At 36.5% G+C, this 15994-nt stretch overlaps 1 protein-coding gene across 1 annotated transcript; it reads right to left on the bottom strand.

The window, feature by feature from the left end:
• Positions 1-1302: 1302 nt before the first annotated feature.
• On the bottom strand, positions 1303-14729 carry LOC127554744 (complement C1q and tumor necrosis factor-related protein 9A-like). Its single transcript, XM_051986568.1, has 4 exons — positions 14634-14729; positions 6688-6868; positions 4736-4798; positions 1303-2510 (listed from the first exon to the last, which is right to left on the bottom strand). Exons 2-4 carry the CDS (start codon positions 6851-6853, stop codon positions 1741-1743), a joined length of 999 nt encoding a protein of 332 aa, XP_051842528.1. The 5' UTR covers positions 6854-6868; positions 14634-14729; the 3' UTR covers positions 1303-1740.
• Positions 14730-15994: the final 1265 nt, after the last annotated feature.

Here is a 15994-nt window from a genome sequence, read left to right as displayed (position 1 = left end):
TATATAATAAAAGATCTGTGAAAACCTTCCCTTGAAGTTTCAATACATGATTATAAGAGGATAAATTATTAAAACATACTAGAGTCTTGTGGTTATTTTATGTAATTCGATTTAGCTACAATACTGCCTACTTATTATATAATATTGCAGGGAAAGTATGCTTTGAAGTTGTTATGGTACTGTTTTATCAATGAACATGGATACTTCAAAGTTTCTTTTTACTCTTTGTTAATGGTGATAACATGAATCACTTACTTTTTTGTTAATACTCCACAACAATCTTGTATAGTTATTGTATTACTGACCTATCAAATTGTTCTTTGTGTTTTTTCTTAACTTCCCTCTTGAACACATGAGCATTTCAACGATATTTTGTACGCTGTTAAATGCTCTGTAGAATGCTTTACATTTTATTACAATTAGGTGCATTTATAGAAAACAGACTTGCAAGTTCCACAAATTTTTTTCCATTGGTTTCCATTCATCTTGTTTCATGGTAGTGCTTTGTGGTATCATTAGTAAATTGTTAATCACAGGAGTGTGTGTGTGATGAGAGACAGAGACAGAAACAGAGAGAAACAGAGAGACAGAGAGATGGAAACAAAGACAAGCATGACAGACAGAGCCAGAGCCAGACAGAGTGAGAGACAGAGACAAAGAGAGACAAAGAGAGACAGAGAGAGAGAGAGGTGAAGAGGGAAATGTGGGAAAAGAGGGAGAGAGAAAAAGATAGAGGAGCACAAAAATAAAACCAATATTTAGTTAGGATTTCTGTATTGGGATGGATGTTTTGCATCTATGAGATCAATTAGCAAGCAACTACCAAGGACCTGAAAAAGTATTCAAGGCATAGTTCTTCTAAGTAACTCTTAAAACAGCTCTAAGGTTTAGTAACAAGATGTAATTGTATGGAAAAGTCTGAGAAAACACATGGACCCAACTAGAGAAACTCTCCTTCTCAAATCACTTAACAGGATCTAAATATCATTAATTATCATTAAACCAAATCAATAATCTTTACTTCTTCTTTCCCACTAAAACATATAAATATGAATATAAAAAATACATAAAATATAAATATGAAGTTTTCAAATTATGGAAAAACAGAGTAAATTGTGCAAACACCTTTTTTGAGTATGTGTGTATATATGTATGTGTGTGTGTATATATATACGTGTGTGTGTGTTTGTGTGTGTGTATGTTTAAAAGAAAAAATGAGTCACATCATAAGCAGCATTGGTTTGTGAAAGTTCAGAAAATGTCAATGAGCAGATACCTTAAATAAATGATAATAGGCAACAATTGTGCAGGATTCTAAATTTATTCTTGGAAAAAAGTAATTGAAAGTTATGACCATTCTAAGAATTAGCCTCCTGGTTTTGCCTCTTCACACATACTGGTGCAGATTACAAACATCAGTACTATGTAGTAAAAAAGCTGGAAACAAAGAAGGTGCCTATAGATCAAGAAATGGTTCTGAAAAAATTGTGGCATATGGTTGTAATGGAATACTGTTGTGCTACAAGAGTCAATGACTATTAGGAATTCAGAGAATCTTGCATAGATGTTTGTGAATGGAGATAGAAGGAAGCAGAACCAGGAGAACAACATACACAATGAATGCAATAATATAAACAGAAACATTTAAAGGCAGCCAAACTTTGAGGAAGTAAATATGAGCAATCTTGGCTTGAGAGAACAAACATTGAAACACATACACTTGTAGGCTTTTCTAGTTGACTAATCTCTAACTACAAGAAAGCCTGTGAATGTTGTGTCATCATCTGCATCAGCAAACAAGCCATTAAACTTTTCTCCTCCAGTCACTTGCATCCACACCTCATCCCCAAGCTTCAGTTCAAGGATTATACCCCCAGAGGCCTGGTCCTCATTACCATGATAGCCATCTTTAGTATGTAGCACTTTGACTCCATTTTTAACTAAGGATACATTTATATTTCTGGAGAAAACAGTGATATGGTAAGTGAAGTAATATATTCCATCAAAATGACAAGTGAATTTTCCACTAGTTGAATTATAATGATTCTGTTTGTTATAAATGATTTTATCAAACTTAATGGGCAAATTTGAAGAGGGAAATTTGGTGAACACAGTAAGACCCACAGTAAAAGCACTTTTTGGTGAGATTGGGGGATCACCAGTTTTCCCTTTTTCTCCACGATCTCCTTTCCAGCCCCGTATTCCTTGGGTTCCTGGCTCACCTCTTGGTCCCATGGGACCAATATCTCCTACAGGGCCTGGCATTCCAATAGGACCAACAGGGCCAGGCAAACCAATCTCTCCAGGTGGTCCAACTTCACCCTTTATCCCTTTTGGCCCAATTGGTCCCATATCACCCTTAGTTCCCTTTCGACCTTGTAGCCCGATTTCTCCTTTTTCACCTTTGTCTCCCATGGGACCAATAAATCCTTTTGGTCCGTATTTCCCAGGCCATCCTCTCTGCCCTTGTTCACCTTTATTCCCTTTTGCTTCAACTTTTCCATCTGCTCCTAAGGAGGAGAAAAAAGGAGGATTATTTGTGAAACATTTAGTTTTTGAAAAAGCCTTTATTTTTCTGCTTAGAAGCAATGGTGCACAGAAAGAGCATAGATTTTGGGAGTACATATACATTCAATTCCACATTTGACACTTACTAGCTATAATGCTATTTAATAAGTTATTTAACCTTTGATAGCTTCGATTTCCTCAGCCATAAAATGGAAGTGGTACTCATACTATTCACACCACCAGAATGTGAAGAAAGTGCTTTGCAAATCTTATGATAATACATAAATATAAACCCTCTGGGCCTAAAGCTGAAAAGAAGGAATTGCTTTTGACAGAAGATTGGATTGTCTTGGAAAAACTGAGTTTGGAAAGAATTTAGAGATCAGACCTTCTAAAGTCAAAAGGGGATTTCCTGAACAGTGTTGTTTCCTGGAAAAAGAAGAGGGGCAGCCTTAACTTCTTCATATAGAGAACAAAATTAATGTCAGGGAGTAGGACAACAGATCTGTACCTTCCTAGGTCCTCTATTACAATCAATGATTTAGACTATATCAGGGGTCCTCAAACTTTTTAAATAGGGGGCCAGTTCACTGTCCCTCAGCCTGTTGGAGGGCCGGGCTATAGTAAAAACAAAAACTTTGTTTTGTGGTCCTTTAAATAAAGAAACTTCATAGCTCTGGGTGAGGGGGATAAACTTCCTCAGCTGCTGCATCTGGCCTAAGGCCATAGTTTGAGGACCCCTACTAATTTAGTGCAAGACCAGTAAAAAAGGGAACTAATCCAAAATCTGTTGGTCTTCTAGGAGATAGGGGAGTCTATACTGCAAGGGGCACAATATTCCTTGAGAGAAGATTGTGGAAGATGCTGCTAGAAACCTAAGGATACAGAAAAATGTGAAAAGGTTGCTATAATGGTAACCCTAAGTTCAGTTCCATTATGAGGAGAGTTGAAGGGCTATTCTGAATATCTTAGACCTTTTCTGTACTATTTGAAGATGCCCAAGAGTCCTTTGAATGCCTTACATATTCTCTGTTGGGATTTTTTTATGAACATATGTGAGGTATATGCTATATATTTTCTGAAGGTTAAAAATAAAGACAACTATCCTATTTGCATATATTACATTGAATGTTTGTACATGATTAAGGAAACTTTTGACTTAACATTTGGTTAAACTTAAACACAGGCTATATTGGATCTATTTTTGGAGATTTCTTGGGAAAGGTGAAAAGAGGGGACGAAAAATGCAATTTTTGGAGGCCCTACTTGAGTTCAGAGGCTTAGAATTTAGAGGGAAGGACTGGGTGGTTTGACTACATAAAGAAGAACAATAACACAATTCTTATCATTATGTTGCTAAGAAACCAATATGATAAGATATATAAACATAAGAATGATAATTATATTATGATAAAGGCAACTAGTTGGCTCCATAGTGGACAGAGTGCTGGACCTCGATTCAGGAAGATCCAAATTCATATCTCAGACACTTCCTAGCTGTGTGATCCTGGGCAAGTCACTTAACCTTATATGCTTCAGTTTACTCATCTGTAAAATGAACTGGAGAAAGCAATGACAAACCATTCTACTATCTTTTACAGAACACCCAAAATAGGGTCATGAAGACTGGGACAAGATGAATAACAAACAACAACCAAAAATTGTTATAGGACAAGAGAGATCCAGAAAAAAAAATTAGAAAAAGTTGATAAAGAAGATGGGCCTGAGCTCAGCTTTGATGAAAAGAAAAATTTAAGCAGAATTTCTATCTAATGCATTATAGATTTGAGGCAATACAGTGGCCACACCAATGAACATGACCCAGGAAGTAATTAAGCAGTCAAGAATTTGTACATAGAAATGTTTTTATTCATATTTATCCTTTTTTGTAGATAGGGAAACTAAATTAGCAGCACAATTAAATCACAACTCTTACTTTTTATTTAATTGCTTAGACTTTTAAATAGTATTGACTCTAAAAGGGATATACTCCTTTAAACAAGAAAAAGAAGTCAACTGATATATACATATATACAATATATATTAAATTAGACTATCCCAAAATGCTTTGAATTCGTTTGAATGTCTACCATAATATAGTCTTATACATAGCAAATACCTATTCAATAAGTATAAGTGCTTACTATGTGTCAGGCACTGTGCTAAGTGCATTGATTGAGTGTACAGGGTAAGGATATTTCTTTGTTAGCAAAAATAATTTTCTGACCTCGTTCTCCTTTTTCTCCATTTATGCCATCTTTTCCTGGGTTCCCAGGAAGTCCTATTTCACCTATGAGGGAGGAAAGCACATAACTTTAGCAATGAGTTAGTCTCTTGAATTTAACTTAACATTAAAACTAATCAGTGTGCGTGTGATATATATATATATATATATATATATATATATATATAGATATATATATAGATATAGATATAGGGAAGCAAGGAATCATCATGGCTCTATTTGCCATGTAGAAATAAAATAACAGTAAAGATTATGGAATGATTTCCCCAAGAACCATCAATGCAGAATCCAGGAAATATGTTTAACCTGATTGCACCTGTATAACCTACATCAGATTGTCTGCTGCCTTGAGGAGGTAGGGAGAGAAAGAGGAAGGGAGAAAAGTTTGGAACTCAAAATCTTATGAAAAATGAATGTTGAAAACTATCTTTAGATATAATTTGAAAAATAAAATATTACTTACAAAAAAACCCCAAACCCAAAGAGAGAATCCACTGGAGAATAGGAAAGAAGTAGCAAATGTGTATGATTAAGCCACTGAAGTACAACTGGAAATAATATTTTCTTGGGAACCATGGCAGTGCTACTATAAAATAATGTACACATAGTCAAATGATTAAAAACAAAGCATTTCCATTATTTTCCTTCCATTTCCCCCAGTTCTGTAGATTAGTAAAGGGGAATATTTATTTTTCTGCTATTGAATTTTGGATGTATCACATATTCAAAGCCCTATAAATAAAAAGGAAAAATTCTAAAAGGATCTTGTTTCAGAGATGAAAATTTCAAATAGGTCAGAAACATTGGTGTGCTGGCTATTTCATTTTGCATTAACTTTAATACTTTAATGAAGAGGAGAAGCCACACAAAAACAAAATGAAACAACCACCAAACTGAAGGTAGTCACAGAGCAAATAAGAGCTATTGGCAGCAAGCATCTGTGACTGGTGAAAGTATAGTTACACCGAATCAATGGAATGAAGATGGAAGAGATTCTTATGGCAAAGAACTAGACCAATGCTAGCCAACTATCAGTGAGTATACATAGGGTCCTAGTGTAAAGGATCAAACCTGTTCCTTGTCTTCATTGGAGCCCTAACCAGGGCTTTACTCTAAGTCACAAATACTGTGCATGTACCCAGAGAGGATTTGAATACCGGAAGGAAGGAAAACCTGAATTTTTCTTCTTGTGAAGTGGAACTCTTGGGTAATACTATGAGTCTAGAGGACGGTACAAGTTTCTTTAGGAAAAAGGATACTCAACAGAAAGAAGGGGAAGTTGTCTGAAGTGGGAGTCCTCTCCATATTATTGTGCTAAATAAAACGTGGTCTATGTTTAATGCCTTGTGATCCTGAGTGCAAGTAAAAGAGAGCTGATGGCCACTCTTTTCAGAAATATCATGTACTGAAAGTTTCAGGTGACATCTTAGGAGAGGGAACATAAGCCAGATTAATGAGATAGGTGATTTTAGGACCACTTTTTTTCCCCCTGGTGGAGATTGCATCTGATATTTAAAATCCCTAGTTTCAACTGAATGATTTGAGAGAAGGCTTCTAAGGTGTGCTCAGGTCTTTCATTTCAGTATCAAGCTGATGACAAAGAATTATAATAAAAACATTTTTATGGATTAAATCAGCAATTGAGGCCACATGTTTGTTTGCTTGTTTGTTTTTTTTAATCAAAAAGTGATCAAACGAAAGCTAAGGCACTCTTAATGACTGCCCATTCTGAAAAATAAATATTGAGTCCTCCGTTCCTTTATTTTTGAAAGTAGAAGAAATAGAAGGAACGGTCCAGGTAGTATTAAAGCAGAACTGAAATACAAATAGGGAAAGAACTGATTGCATTGACCCATGCTTCCCATTTTGGTGGGTCTCATAGAATACAAGCTCCCAGTTAAGTGTTCCAGAGAAGTATGACTGCAATGAAATACCTGTGTCGCCTTTGTCACCCTTTGCTCCATCTCGTCCATCCCTTCCAGGTAATCCATTGTGCCCAGGATTCCCAGGAATGCCAGGATGCCCCTGCCTGCAGCTGTCCTGTGAGATGAGGTCTTCTGTGCTGACTCCAGCCACCAGTAGGAGCCACCAAATCCTCATAGCTTCAGGTGTGATCTAAAAGGAGCCAAACACAATTAACCAGAGAGGAAAACCTATTCTCCTGTGACAACAGCTCTAGCCTTTACTCTTCTCACTTGGCACATGGTATCTAAAAGGCTCAAAGAGCTTGGAATCTAGGCTGATTTTGTGGCTCATAATCAAAATGGAGAGGAGATAAGTTTGTCCTAACCAGGAAAAATGTACGTTTAGGGTTGGCCTCTCATGGTAACAAAGGAAAGCCCCCAAGCAGAAGACAAAATCAAAAACAAAAACCTCTTTCCCTTAGTGATTATAAGTACTAGAGCAGGCCTTCTTAATTTATTTTGTGTCATAATCCTCTTTAGCAATCCAATGAGGCTTATGGACCCCTTTTTCAAGACAATATTTTTAACTACATAAAATAAATTACTTAGGATTAAAAAGGAAACAAGTTTTTACTGAAAATTATCAAAATAGTTTTTAAAAATAAGCTCCATTACAAACTACTTTTTAAAAGTAATTGTTTTTTCCCCCCAGAGGCCTTCTACTTTAAAAACATAAATGATCATAGTTGGTATTTACATGTCATTTAAACATTTGCAAAGTACTCATTAGATAAATTATTTCATTTGCTTCTTCCATAAAGCTATTAGAAATGCCATGGTCAAAGAATTCATCATCTCATGAATAATTATTAGGGATAAAGTTCTATACATTTAGTTACATTGGTGCTCAGGCAAGCAGATACAGTCTGCTACTGGAATGGCATTCAAAATCTTTCTATTGTGGTTTTGAGAAAAATACACATACCCACACATACTCTCTCTATGAAAGAAAGAGGAGGAGAAAGAGAAAAAGGAGGAGAAAACAAACATATATTCAAGATTTATCCATTTAACATTTACATAGAGAAATAAATGCAAAATACTGTGGTGGGTGGATTGCTTGAAAAGACTGAAGAACATATTGATTTATTGAACAACACATGCCAATTGCAAAGCACATCAGTATCAGGCCTCCTCAGCTTGGCACTAGAACTCAAAGGTAAGAGGAGACAGATTTATATGCATCAAAATTATTAACAGACTATAAACCAGGATATAAAATTAAGAAATCTGACTTCTAATTGAAGAAAATATTAGGAGTTTTCCAAGTCGGGAGGGGGAGAATGAAAGGTGGAATTCTCTAAAATTAGGAAAAAGTTTCCCACTCCCCCCAAATGTCTTCATTCAATAAAAGGAACAATGAAACAGTAACTGAGTGACCATCACAGGGCCATTTTTCAGATAAAAGACACAAGGGTTGCTTGAGATGTATAATTGTGAGAAAAATTCTCACAATCTTTGGATCTGACTGAATTTCTGTTTAACGTAATCTAAGTCCTTTGTTAAGGATCTCTGTACAACAGGACAAGGTAATCCAACTTCTCAACCACTCAAGGCTAGATTGAAGCAATACAATAAAGGTTTCTCCCAATTCCCATAACTGAATAAACTTTTCTCATAAGACATAAATTGGCTAGAGCTATACTTAAATAGAAAATGAACTAAGCTATGTACAGAATTGAGTCATAAGATAAAAACAGTATGCTTCAAGAAATTACCACAATCCATACAAAGGAAATACAAAGTAAGTTACAAAGCCTCTTGCAGGGTTTGAGTTGAACTTTGAAAGGAGTGAAGGATGTCAACAATCCAAAGGGAGAAGAAAAAACATTCCAGGTATAAGGGGAGGGTGTGGAGCAGGAAGATACTGAAGCAGAGGATGAAATGACTTGTATATTGAACAACAAGAAAGCCAGTTCAGCTAGAACATGTGTATGAGAGTAATATATCAGTCTAGAAAGACATGTTATAGTCAGATTGAGAAAGGCTTTAGATGACAAATAAAGTTTATGTTTTGTTACAAAATCAAAAGAGAGACACTCAAGCTTCTTGAGCAAGGGAAAGAAATAGTCAGAATTATACTTTAAGAATATTAACTTGACCTCTGTGTAGAGATTGGATTGGAGAAGGGAGAGATTAGAGGGAGGAAAATCTATTAGCATCTTATTACAATGATCCAGGGGAGAGAGAGAGAGAGAGAGAGAGAGAGAGAGAGAGAGAGAGAGAGAGAGAGAGAGAGAGAGAGAGAAACAGAGAGAGAAAGAGAGAGAGAGGGATAGAGAGAGAGAGAGAGAGAGAGAGAGAGAGAGAGAGAGAAGAGAGAGAGAGGAGAGGGGAGAAGGAAGGAGGGAGAGAGAGGGAAAGAGAGAGAAGAAGAGAGGGAGGGAAAGAAGAAGGGAAGAAGAGAGAGAAAGAAAGAGAAACTAGAGACCATGTGACTGACTAAAGAGAAGGGACAGACATAAGAGAATGGTAACTGAAAATGGAAGTTGAGGGATATCCTAGATTTGAAGATGATTTCAAGACTTCAAATCTAGTAGATTGGAAAGTATGATGATGCCCATAGTAAAAACAGGAAAATTGGGAAGAGGGGCAAGGTGTTTAAAGGAAAAAAAGTTTTAATTCAGACATATTGAATTTGGAGAGTCTAAAGTTCATCTACAATGATGAAGATGTCTAGTAAACTCTGATGTGGGGCTATTCATATATGAGGGTTAGATATACAGATGTGGCAGTTATCTGCATAGGAAAAATATATATGCGTGCGTGTGTGTGTGTGTGTGTGTGTGTGTGTGTGTGTATGAACTAGGTGATACAATGAATAGAATATCAGGCTTTCAATCAAGAAAACTCATTTTCCTGAGTTCAAATCTGGTGTCATATACTTACAACTTTTGTGATTTGGGGCAAGTCACCTAAACCTGTTTGCCTCACTTTTCTCATCTATAAAATGAGCTTGAAAAGAAAATAGTCAATTGCCCCAGTATTTTTGCCAAGAAAACTCCAAATGGGGTAACAAAGAATCAGACATGAGTGAAAAATAATTCTAAACAACAACAAATATATATATGTGTGTATACATACATACATACATATATTAGATATGTTATATTATGTTGTTTATATATTGTCACACATGCTATATATCGTATAATATATAACACACATAACATATTGTGTTGGTTTATTATATTACATGAATGTTATATATTACATGTTATATGATTATATATACTATGTAGATTATAATTGTACATGATACACGATTATAACTATAACTACATTAGTGTAAGTACATTATATATTATATTTATAATAGTACATTATATGTAATTCACATTATACTATATTATATATTATACTTGTAATAGTGTATTATAATAATAATGTATTATAATACATAATTATGTGTTATATAGATTATATATACATACATATTATAGGATGTAGGTGTAGTGCCTCTGCAATATGGAAAATCAGCACAATATACTTTGGTTCTCCTTTCTTACCAGAGAAGGAATATAAATTATGGTATTAAAAGAGAATATCTGTTGAAATTAAACAACACTATCATTTATTTTGTGCATTTCTGAGTTTCAAAACTTTTTTTCTGTCATCTAAGGGCCTTCATACGTTGTCTGAGACTTCTTCAAAATTCCCCCCATATTCCTATTTAACTTCTCATGCCAATCTGAAACATACCAAGACTGCAGGGAGGAAAATTGAAAAAAATTGCATTGTATAGAGAGAGAGACAGAGAAACTGAGAAGGGCACTCAAAGCATAGCTCTGAAGTATAATCATGTGGGACTTGGATGATGATCTAGCAAAGGAGAGTGAATGAGAATAACTTCTCAAAATCTAAAGAGGAGAGGCTAGAGAGGGCTCATCTCAGGCCCTGCAGGAGGCAGAGACAGAGAGATAGAGATAGAGCCAGCGACAGAGACAGAGAAAGAAAGAGACACACACACAGAGACAGAGAGACAGACAGAGAGAGACAGAGAGACAGACACAGAGACACAGAAACACAGAAAGACAAAGACAGTGAGACAGATTGACATAGAAAGAAAGAGATAGAGGAGAGAGAGAGAGAGAGAGAGAGAGAGAGAGAGAGAGAGAGAGAGAGAGAGAGAGAGAGAGAGAAAGGAAGAGAGAGAGAGAGAGAGAGAGAGAGAGAGAGAGAGAGAGAGAGAGTGTGTGTGTGTGTGTGTGTGTTTTAACAGTGTCAAATGCTGCAAAGTGACCAAGAATGACAAGACTGACAAAAGGCCTTTAGGTTTAGCTGTTTGGACATCGTTGGCAACCTTGGAGAGAGTGGTCTCAGTATGGTGATTGTGGGGGATGCATTCCTTAGGGCTGAGGAGCAAGTAGGATATGAGGAAGTGGAGGATGAATGGAAAGTGGGAAGAAAATCACTTTCTGTGAAGATTAACTTTACCTGCTTCTCAGTGCTGCTTAAAATATAGTTAAAAGTTTTCTTCTAAAAGCACCTGGACTGTTGACTTCAAAAGGGGGTACTCTTAGAAGATAGCTTCCTGCTATTTATTTAATAATAACATTGTAATGCATATGGGAAAAGCATTGGATTCAAAACCTGACTTTCCCATTTAGAACTTGCTATGTGAACTCAGGCAAGTCATTTGGCTTGCTGTACCTTCTGCTTCCTTATCCTTACCTTGGTTGAGGTGACCAATAAAGTGCCACCTTGAACATTTTGTGAAATACGTGTGTATTTTGTTTGTATTTCATTTGTTCACATTTGCATGTGTACAGAGGTGCCACTGCCCTGTGGGATACTGGGAAGGAGAACAGGGCCACTTTCTGGGCCCTGCCCAAGCCTCCCCTGCATACTTTAGCCTCAGAATAATAACTTAAGAGGCTGGCATGGAGAAGTCACAGAACATTCCATAATTCAAATTCTGCAAACTCAAAATTCAATTCAAAACCTGCATCAGATCCTTGAGAACTGAGTGATCTTATGTCTTTTAAAAATAAACCTCTCCTAATCTGTAAAGTGATGATATGAGGTTTAAAGGATTTTAAGGTTCCTGGCAGCTCTAAATCTTTGATTTTAAGATCATTTTTCTGCACCATCAATTGTTTGGAAAGGGATTTAAGCTCCATCTTGTGGAAAAATAGAGCATAACAGACACTGGTCAAATGCAAACAGTCCCATACTCTGCCTCAAAGTTATTTCTCTCCCCCGACTTTTTTTTTTTTTTAAAGGAAATACAGATGTTTCCCATTAAAACCACATATTCATTTACCACTCAGGAAACTGGGCTGCAGTTTCTTAGAGCCAAGTTTCATGTATGATCCAGATCAGTCTTTGTTTTCTAACTCAAAATGACAGCACCCTGTAAATATCATCTGTCCATCAACCAACTTCCTTGAGTCTTTTTCCTTCTAGTTTTTTTTAAAATGAGAGACGTTATGAGATTTACATTAATAAAAAAGACTCCCCAAATCATAATTGAGTAAAATTAAAACTAAGGCCATCTTATTCTCCAGAAAAAAATAAGCCCACCACAAGCCAGTGTAATAACAAACACAAGTATAATCCATGCACCTACATGGTTCTCTTTGTGTTTTACTGCTGGTGTTTACCCTCAGTGACCCATGAATCCTTGTAAATTAAGTTTCCCCTTAATACCTCACACATCTAACAAAAGAAACTGGGGGTAGGGATGGTAAGAGCTTATTCAAAGAACATTTATTAGATATGGTGTTAAGCTCTCACATAGAATGACAAAAGGTCATTTGGAAAGTGTGGGCTCTTTTTCACTGGCCTCCAGAAGAGTCTTCTTCAGGGTAAATTAGGGTCTAATATAACCCTTTGATCTCCCTCAACCATCCTCAGCCCTTTCTTCAGTGAGGCTTCTAATTTTATTCTTCAATTCTAGGATCCTTAATGGAAAAAAAAAAAAAAGACAGGACTTGGTTTCACATCCTAAAGTTAGTAAATATCTCTGCTGGCATAAAGAAATCAGAATTGTTAACAGAATTAAATTAAGAAGGTTGACTGGTCATTTGTCAATCAGCCCATTATTTTAAAAGTGTCTTTTGAACATCCACTGAGCACATATTATTTGAGGGCATATTTAAGAGAGCACAGTTACTGTCTTTCAGATGCTTACTACCAGAGACAAGACAGAAAACCAGAATAAGTACAAGCTCCTAGAAACAAATACAGTAATTATAAGAACATACTGAGGTGGTTGGTGAGTGGGTGGTGCCAGGAAGGCAGAGACTTGAAGAAATTTCCTGACAAATATAAGTCTTTAGCTGTGATGATCTCCTGCCCAAGAAGATCTGGTATTCAGACTCTAGAAATAGTCGACTGGGTCAGGTGACCTCTCCCCCAACCCCCAAATTGAGTGTTATTTAATCTGTTATGTTGTTTCTAGAATTGACCCATTTGTCCCTTTAATAAGCTTCCTGAATAACTCTGTCCCTCACTTTAGGCCTTGAATTTCCAAATGTCTGTCTTTTTTATGGACAGATCTCACTTTTCCCTGGGGACATGATCACTTTTCCCTACCTAATTTACTGAACATCCTTTATTTCAGACTTTAACTTTTCCAACAGCTACAATTATTGGAACTAAATAAACTGTAACAAATTGTTCATCAAGTCAATTTATTAAGTACTCACTATGTACCAGGACCTGAACTAAGTGCTGGAGATATGAATAAAGGCAAAAAAAAAATTTCCTGCTCTTAAAGATATCAAAGTTTAATGGCAGAAACAACATTCAATAAGAATAAGAAATAGAGAGAATAGGGGCCCCTACATGGTGTAGTGGATAGAACACCAGCCCTGAAGTCAGGAAGATCTCAGTTCAAATCTGATCTCACTTCTTAGCTGTGTGACTCTGGGCAAGTCACTTAACCCCAACTACCTCAGCAAAACAAAAAAACAAACAAACAAACAAATAAAAAAAAAAACCCTAGAGAAAGGATAAATGAGAGAAAAATCAGAGGGAAGGCATTGCATTAAAGGAAGTTGGGAAAAGTTTCTTTGAGAAAGGATTACTCTATGGCAGCTAGGTGGAGAAGTCCTGAAGTGCCAGTCCTGGAGTCAGGAAGACTCATCTTCCTTAGTTGAAATTAGATCTCAGTCATTTAGCCCTGTCTGCCTCAGTTTTCTCACCTATAAAATGAGCTAGAGAAGGAAATAGCAAACCATACCAATATCTCTGCCAAGAAAACTCCAAATGAGGTCATAAAGAGTCAGTCATCACTGAAATAATTCAACAACCAAAGAATGACTTTAGTGGGGCAATATGGTAGAGTAAACAGAGAGCTAACCTATAGGGTGAGAGGAACTGGGTTCAAGTCCCACCTTTGACACTTCCTGGCTATGTGATCCTGAGCAAGTCACTCAATGTCAGTGTTCTAGGAAGTTTTCTGAGACTATAAATTGTAGAGGTGCCCTTATATTTGCAGAATAGCAACAAAAACACAGGTTCTACTCCTATAAGAAATTGTATTCCCATTTCTTATATTTTATTTTACAAATCTGGAGCTAGGGTTTTAATACTACTAGGAAATCATGTGTATCTATAGATGTTAACATGCACATTTTGATATGCAGATTAATATAAACACATTGATTTCATGGCTCTCCTGCAAAGTGGTTTTTAGCTTCATTTTACCCCTTTTTTCCACTTCAATTGAGCAGAGTTCTGGCCCAAAACTGACAAGTCTTTCTGCTTCTAGCTCCTAGACTCCTGTCTTTCTCTAGAAATGGTTCCAGGACACTGTCGGCCACAACTTTCATCCCTTGCATAGCCCTATAGAAGCCAAATACTTTGTAAATCCAATAAGCAGTGAAATGTGGGTTTTTGGGGCCTAGATACAGCTGACTAAATTAAAACTGAATTGAAAAGAAACCCTCCCCTCTTCCTACACTTACCTCAAACCCAGTGTCCTAGGCGCTATATCCTCAGGTATCTGTACTGAGGAATCTGTAATCAAGCTAAATACAATCAAGGCTTCCTGTAATCTAAATTCCCCCGTGAAATATTACCAGGAAGGGGAGGGAACAGAATAAGTACAGGATGTTTTGTAAAAGCATAAAAAATCAGGGACAGAGCTAAAATCAGGTAACATCTCCAATAGAAGTAACTTTATTTTTTCCTTAAAGAGCTAGCTTAAAGCTCAGAATAGAAGAGAAATACTCAAATGAAATAAGACATTGAGATAGTCAAAAAACACCCCACTTTTGAAGCCTCTCTGGCAACTAGCAGGTTGCTTCTGCTCCAGACTGATTCTTGCTCCTAATTTTTTTTCCTCTGAAGACTTCCAGTTACCCTTGCCTATTTCCTGTTCTTTACACACAACTCTCTTGCCCCCCATATCTTTGCCCTAGAAGTCATAGGTCCTATACCTCCTCATCTTTGACTCTTAATTTCTTTGGCTTCTCTCAAGACTTAGTTCAAGAACCACTCTGCAAATGGCCTTTCCTAGCCCTCTCCAATTGCTAATGCCTTTTCCCGTGAGATCACTTTTCTTTTCTGTATATATCTTGTATGTACCTAGTTTTTACATATTTGTTATCTTCATCAAAAAGTGAGCTCCTTGTGGTCAAGGCCCATTTTTTGCGTTTCTTTTTGTCTCTGGCATTTCCCACAGCCTATCCTTAGTCATTGAATGAGTGCAGCCTCAGTCAAACTGAGACCTATGGAAGACCATGACTTAAAAAGATCATTTTCCACTGCCTTGGGGGCATCTCTTGTTATCCTGATATGTATTGTGCCGCTGGAGGGGAAAGTGAGGCAGGATTCCTTGCCCAGTCCTCCCTCACTTAAATCCAATTCACTTGCATGTCATGGCATTCCCTCCCTGATGTCATGGTCCTCCTCTTCGAGAAAGGACAAACAAGAAGAAGCAGATACTTAATAAATGTTTATTTGTTAAAAATAAAACCACAGTCAAAGCACAAATTACAAAGCACAGTATTTTCACCTTGTTGTTGTTAATTTTTTTTCCTCCTTTTTTCCCTTTTGATATGATTTTTCTTGTGTAGAATGATGAATTTGGAAATATGTTTAGAAGAACTGCATATGTTTAACCTATATGGGATTGTTTGCCACCTTGAGGAGGGGAAGGAGTAGGTGAGGGAGACAAATTTGGAACACGAAGTTTTAAAAAGGTGAATGTTGAAAACTATCTTTGCATGTATTTGGAAATATAAAAAACAAAATTTAAAAAAGAACAAAACCACATCCTTTTAGTAGGCAGGCCATTACATCTTCCTTATTGACTTTCTCACAC

The sequence above is a fragment of the Antechinus flavipes genome, chromosome 3, assembly GCF_016432865.1.
Source record: "Antechinus flavipes isolate AdamAnt ecotype Samford, QLD, Australia chromosome 3, AdamAnt_v2, whole genome shotgun sequence".
NCBI lineage: Eukaryota > Metazoa > Chordata > Mammalia > Dasyuromorphia > Dasyuridae > Antechinus > Antechinus flavipes.
The sequence above is the reverse complement of the archived record's forward strand: the minus strand, read 5'-3'. Positions and strand labels throughout refer to the sequence as shown.

What these genes read in the sequence shown, in the direction of transcription:
- LOC127554744 (XM_051986568.1), bottom strand. Translation starts at nt 6,853, where the DNA reads ATGAGGATTTGGTGGCTCCTACTGGTGGCTGGAGTCAGCACAGAAGAC. An exon ending in GGGTGACAAAGGCGACACAG is followed by an intron (nt 4,799 to 6,687) that starts GTATTTCATTGC and finishes CCTCCCTCATAG; the next exon opens with GTGAAATAGGACTTCCTGGG. An exon ending in TGGAGAAAAAGGAGAACGAG is followed by an intron (nt 2,511 to 4,735) that starts GTCAGAAAATTA and finishes TCTCCTCCTTAG; the next exon opens with GAGCAGATGGAAAAGTTGAA.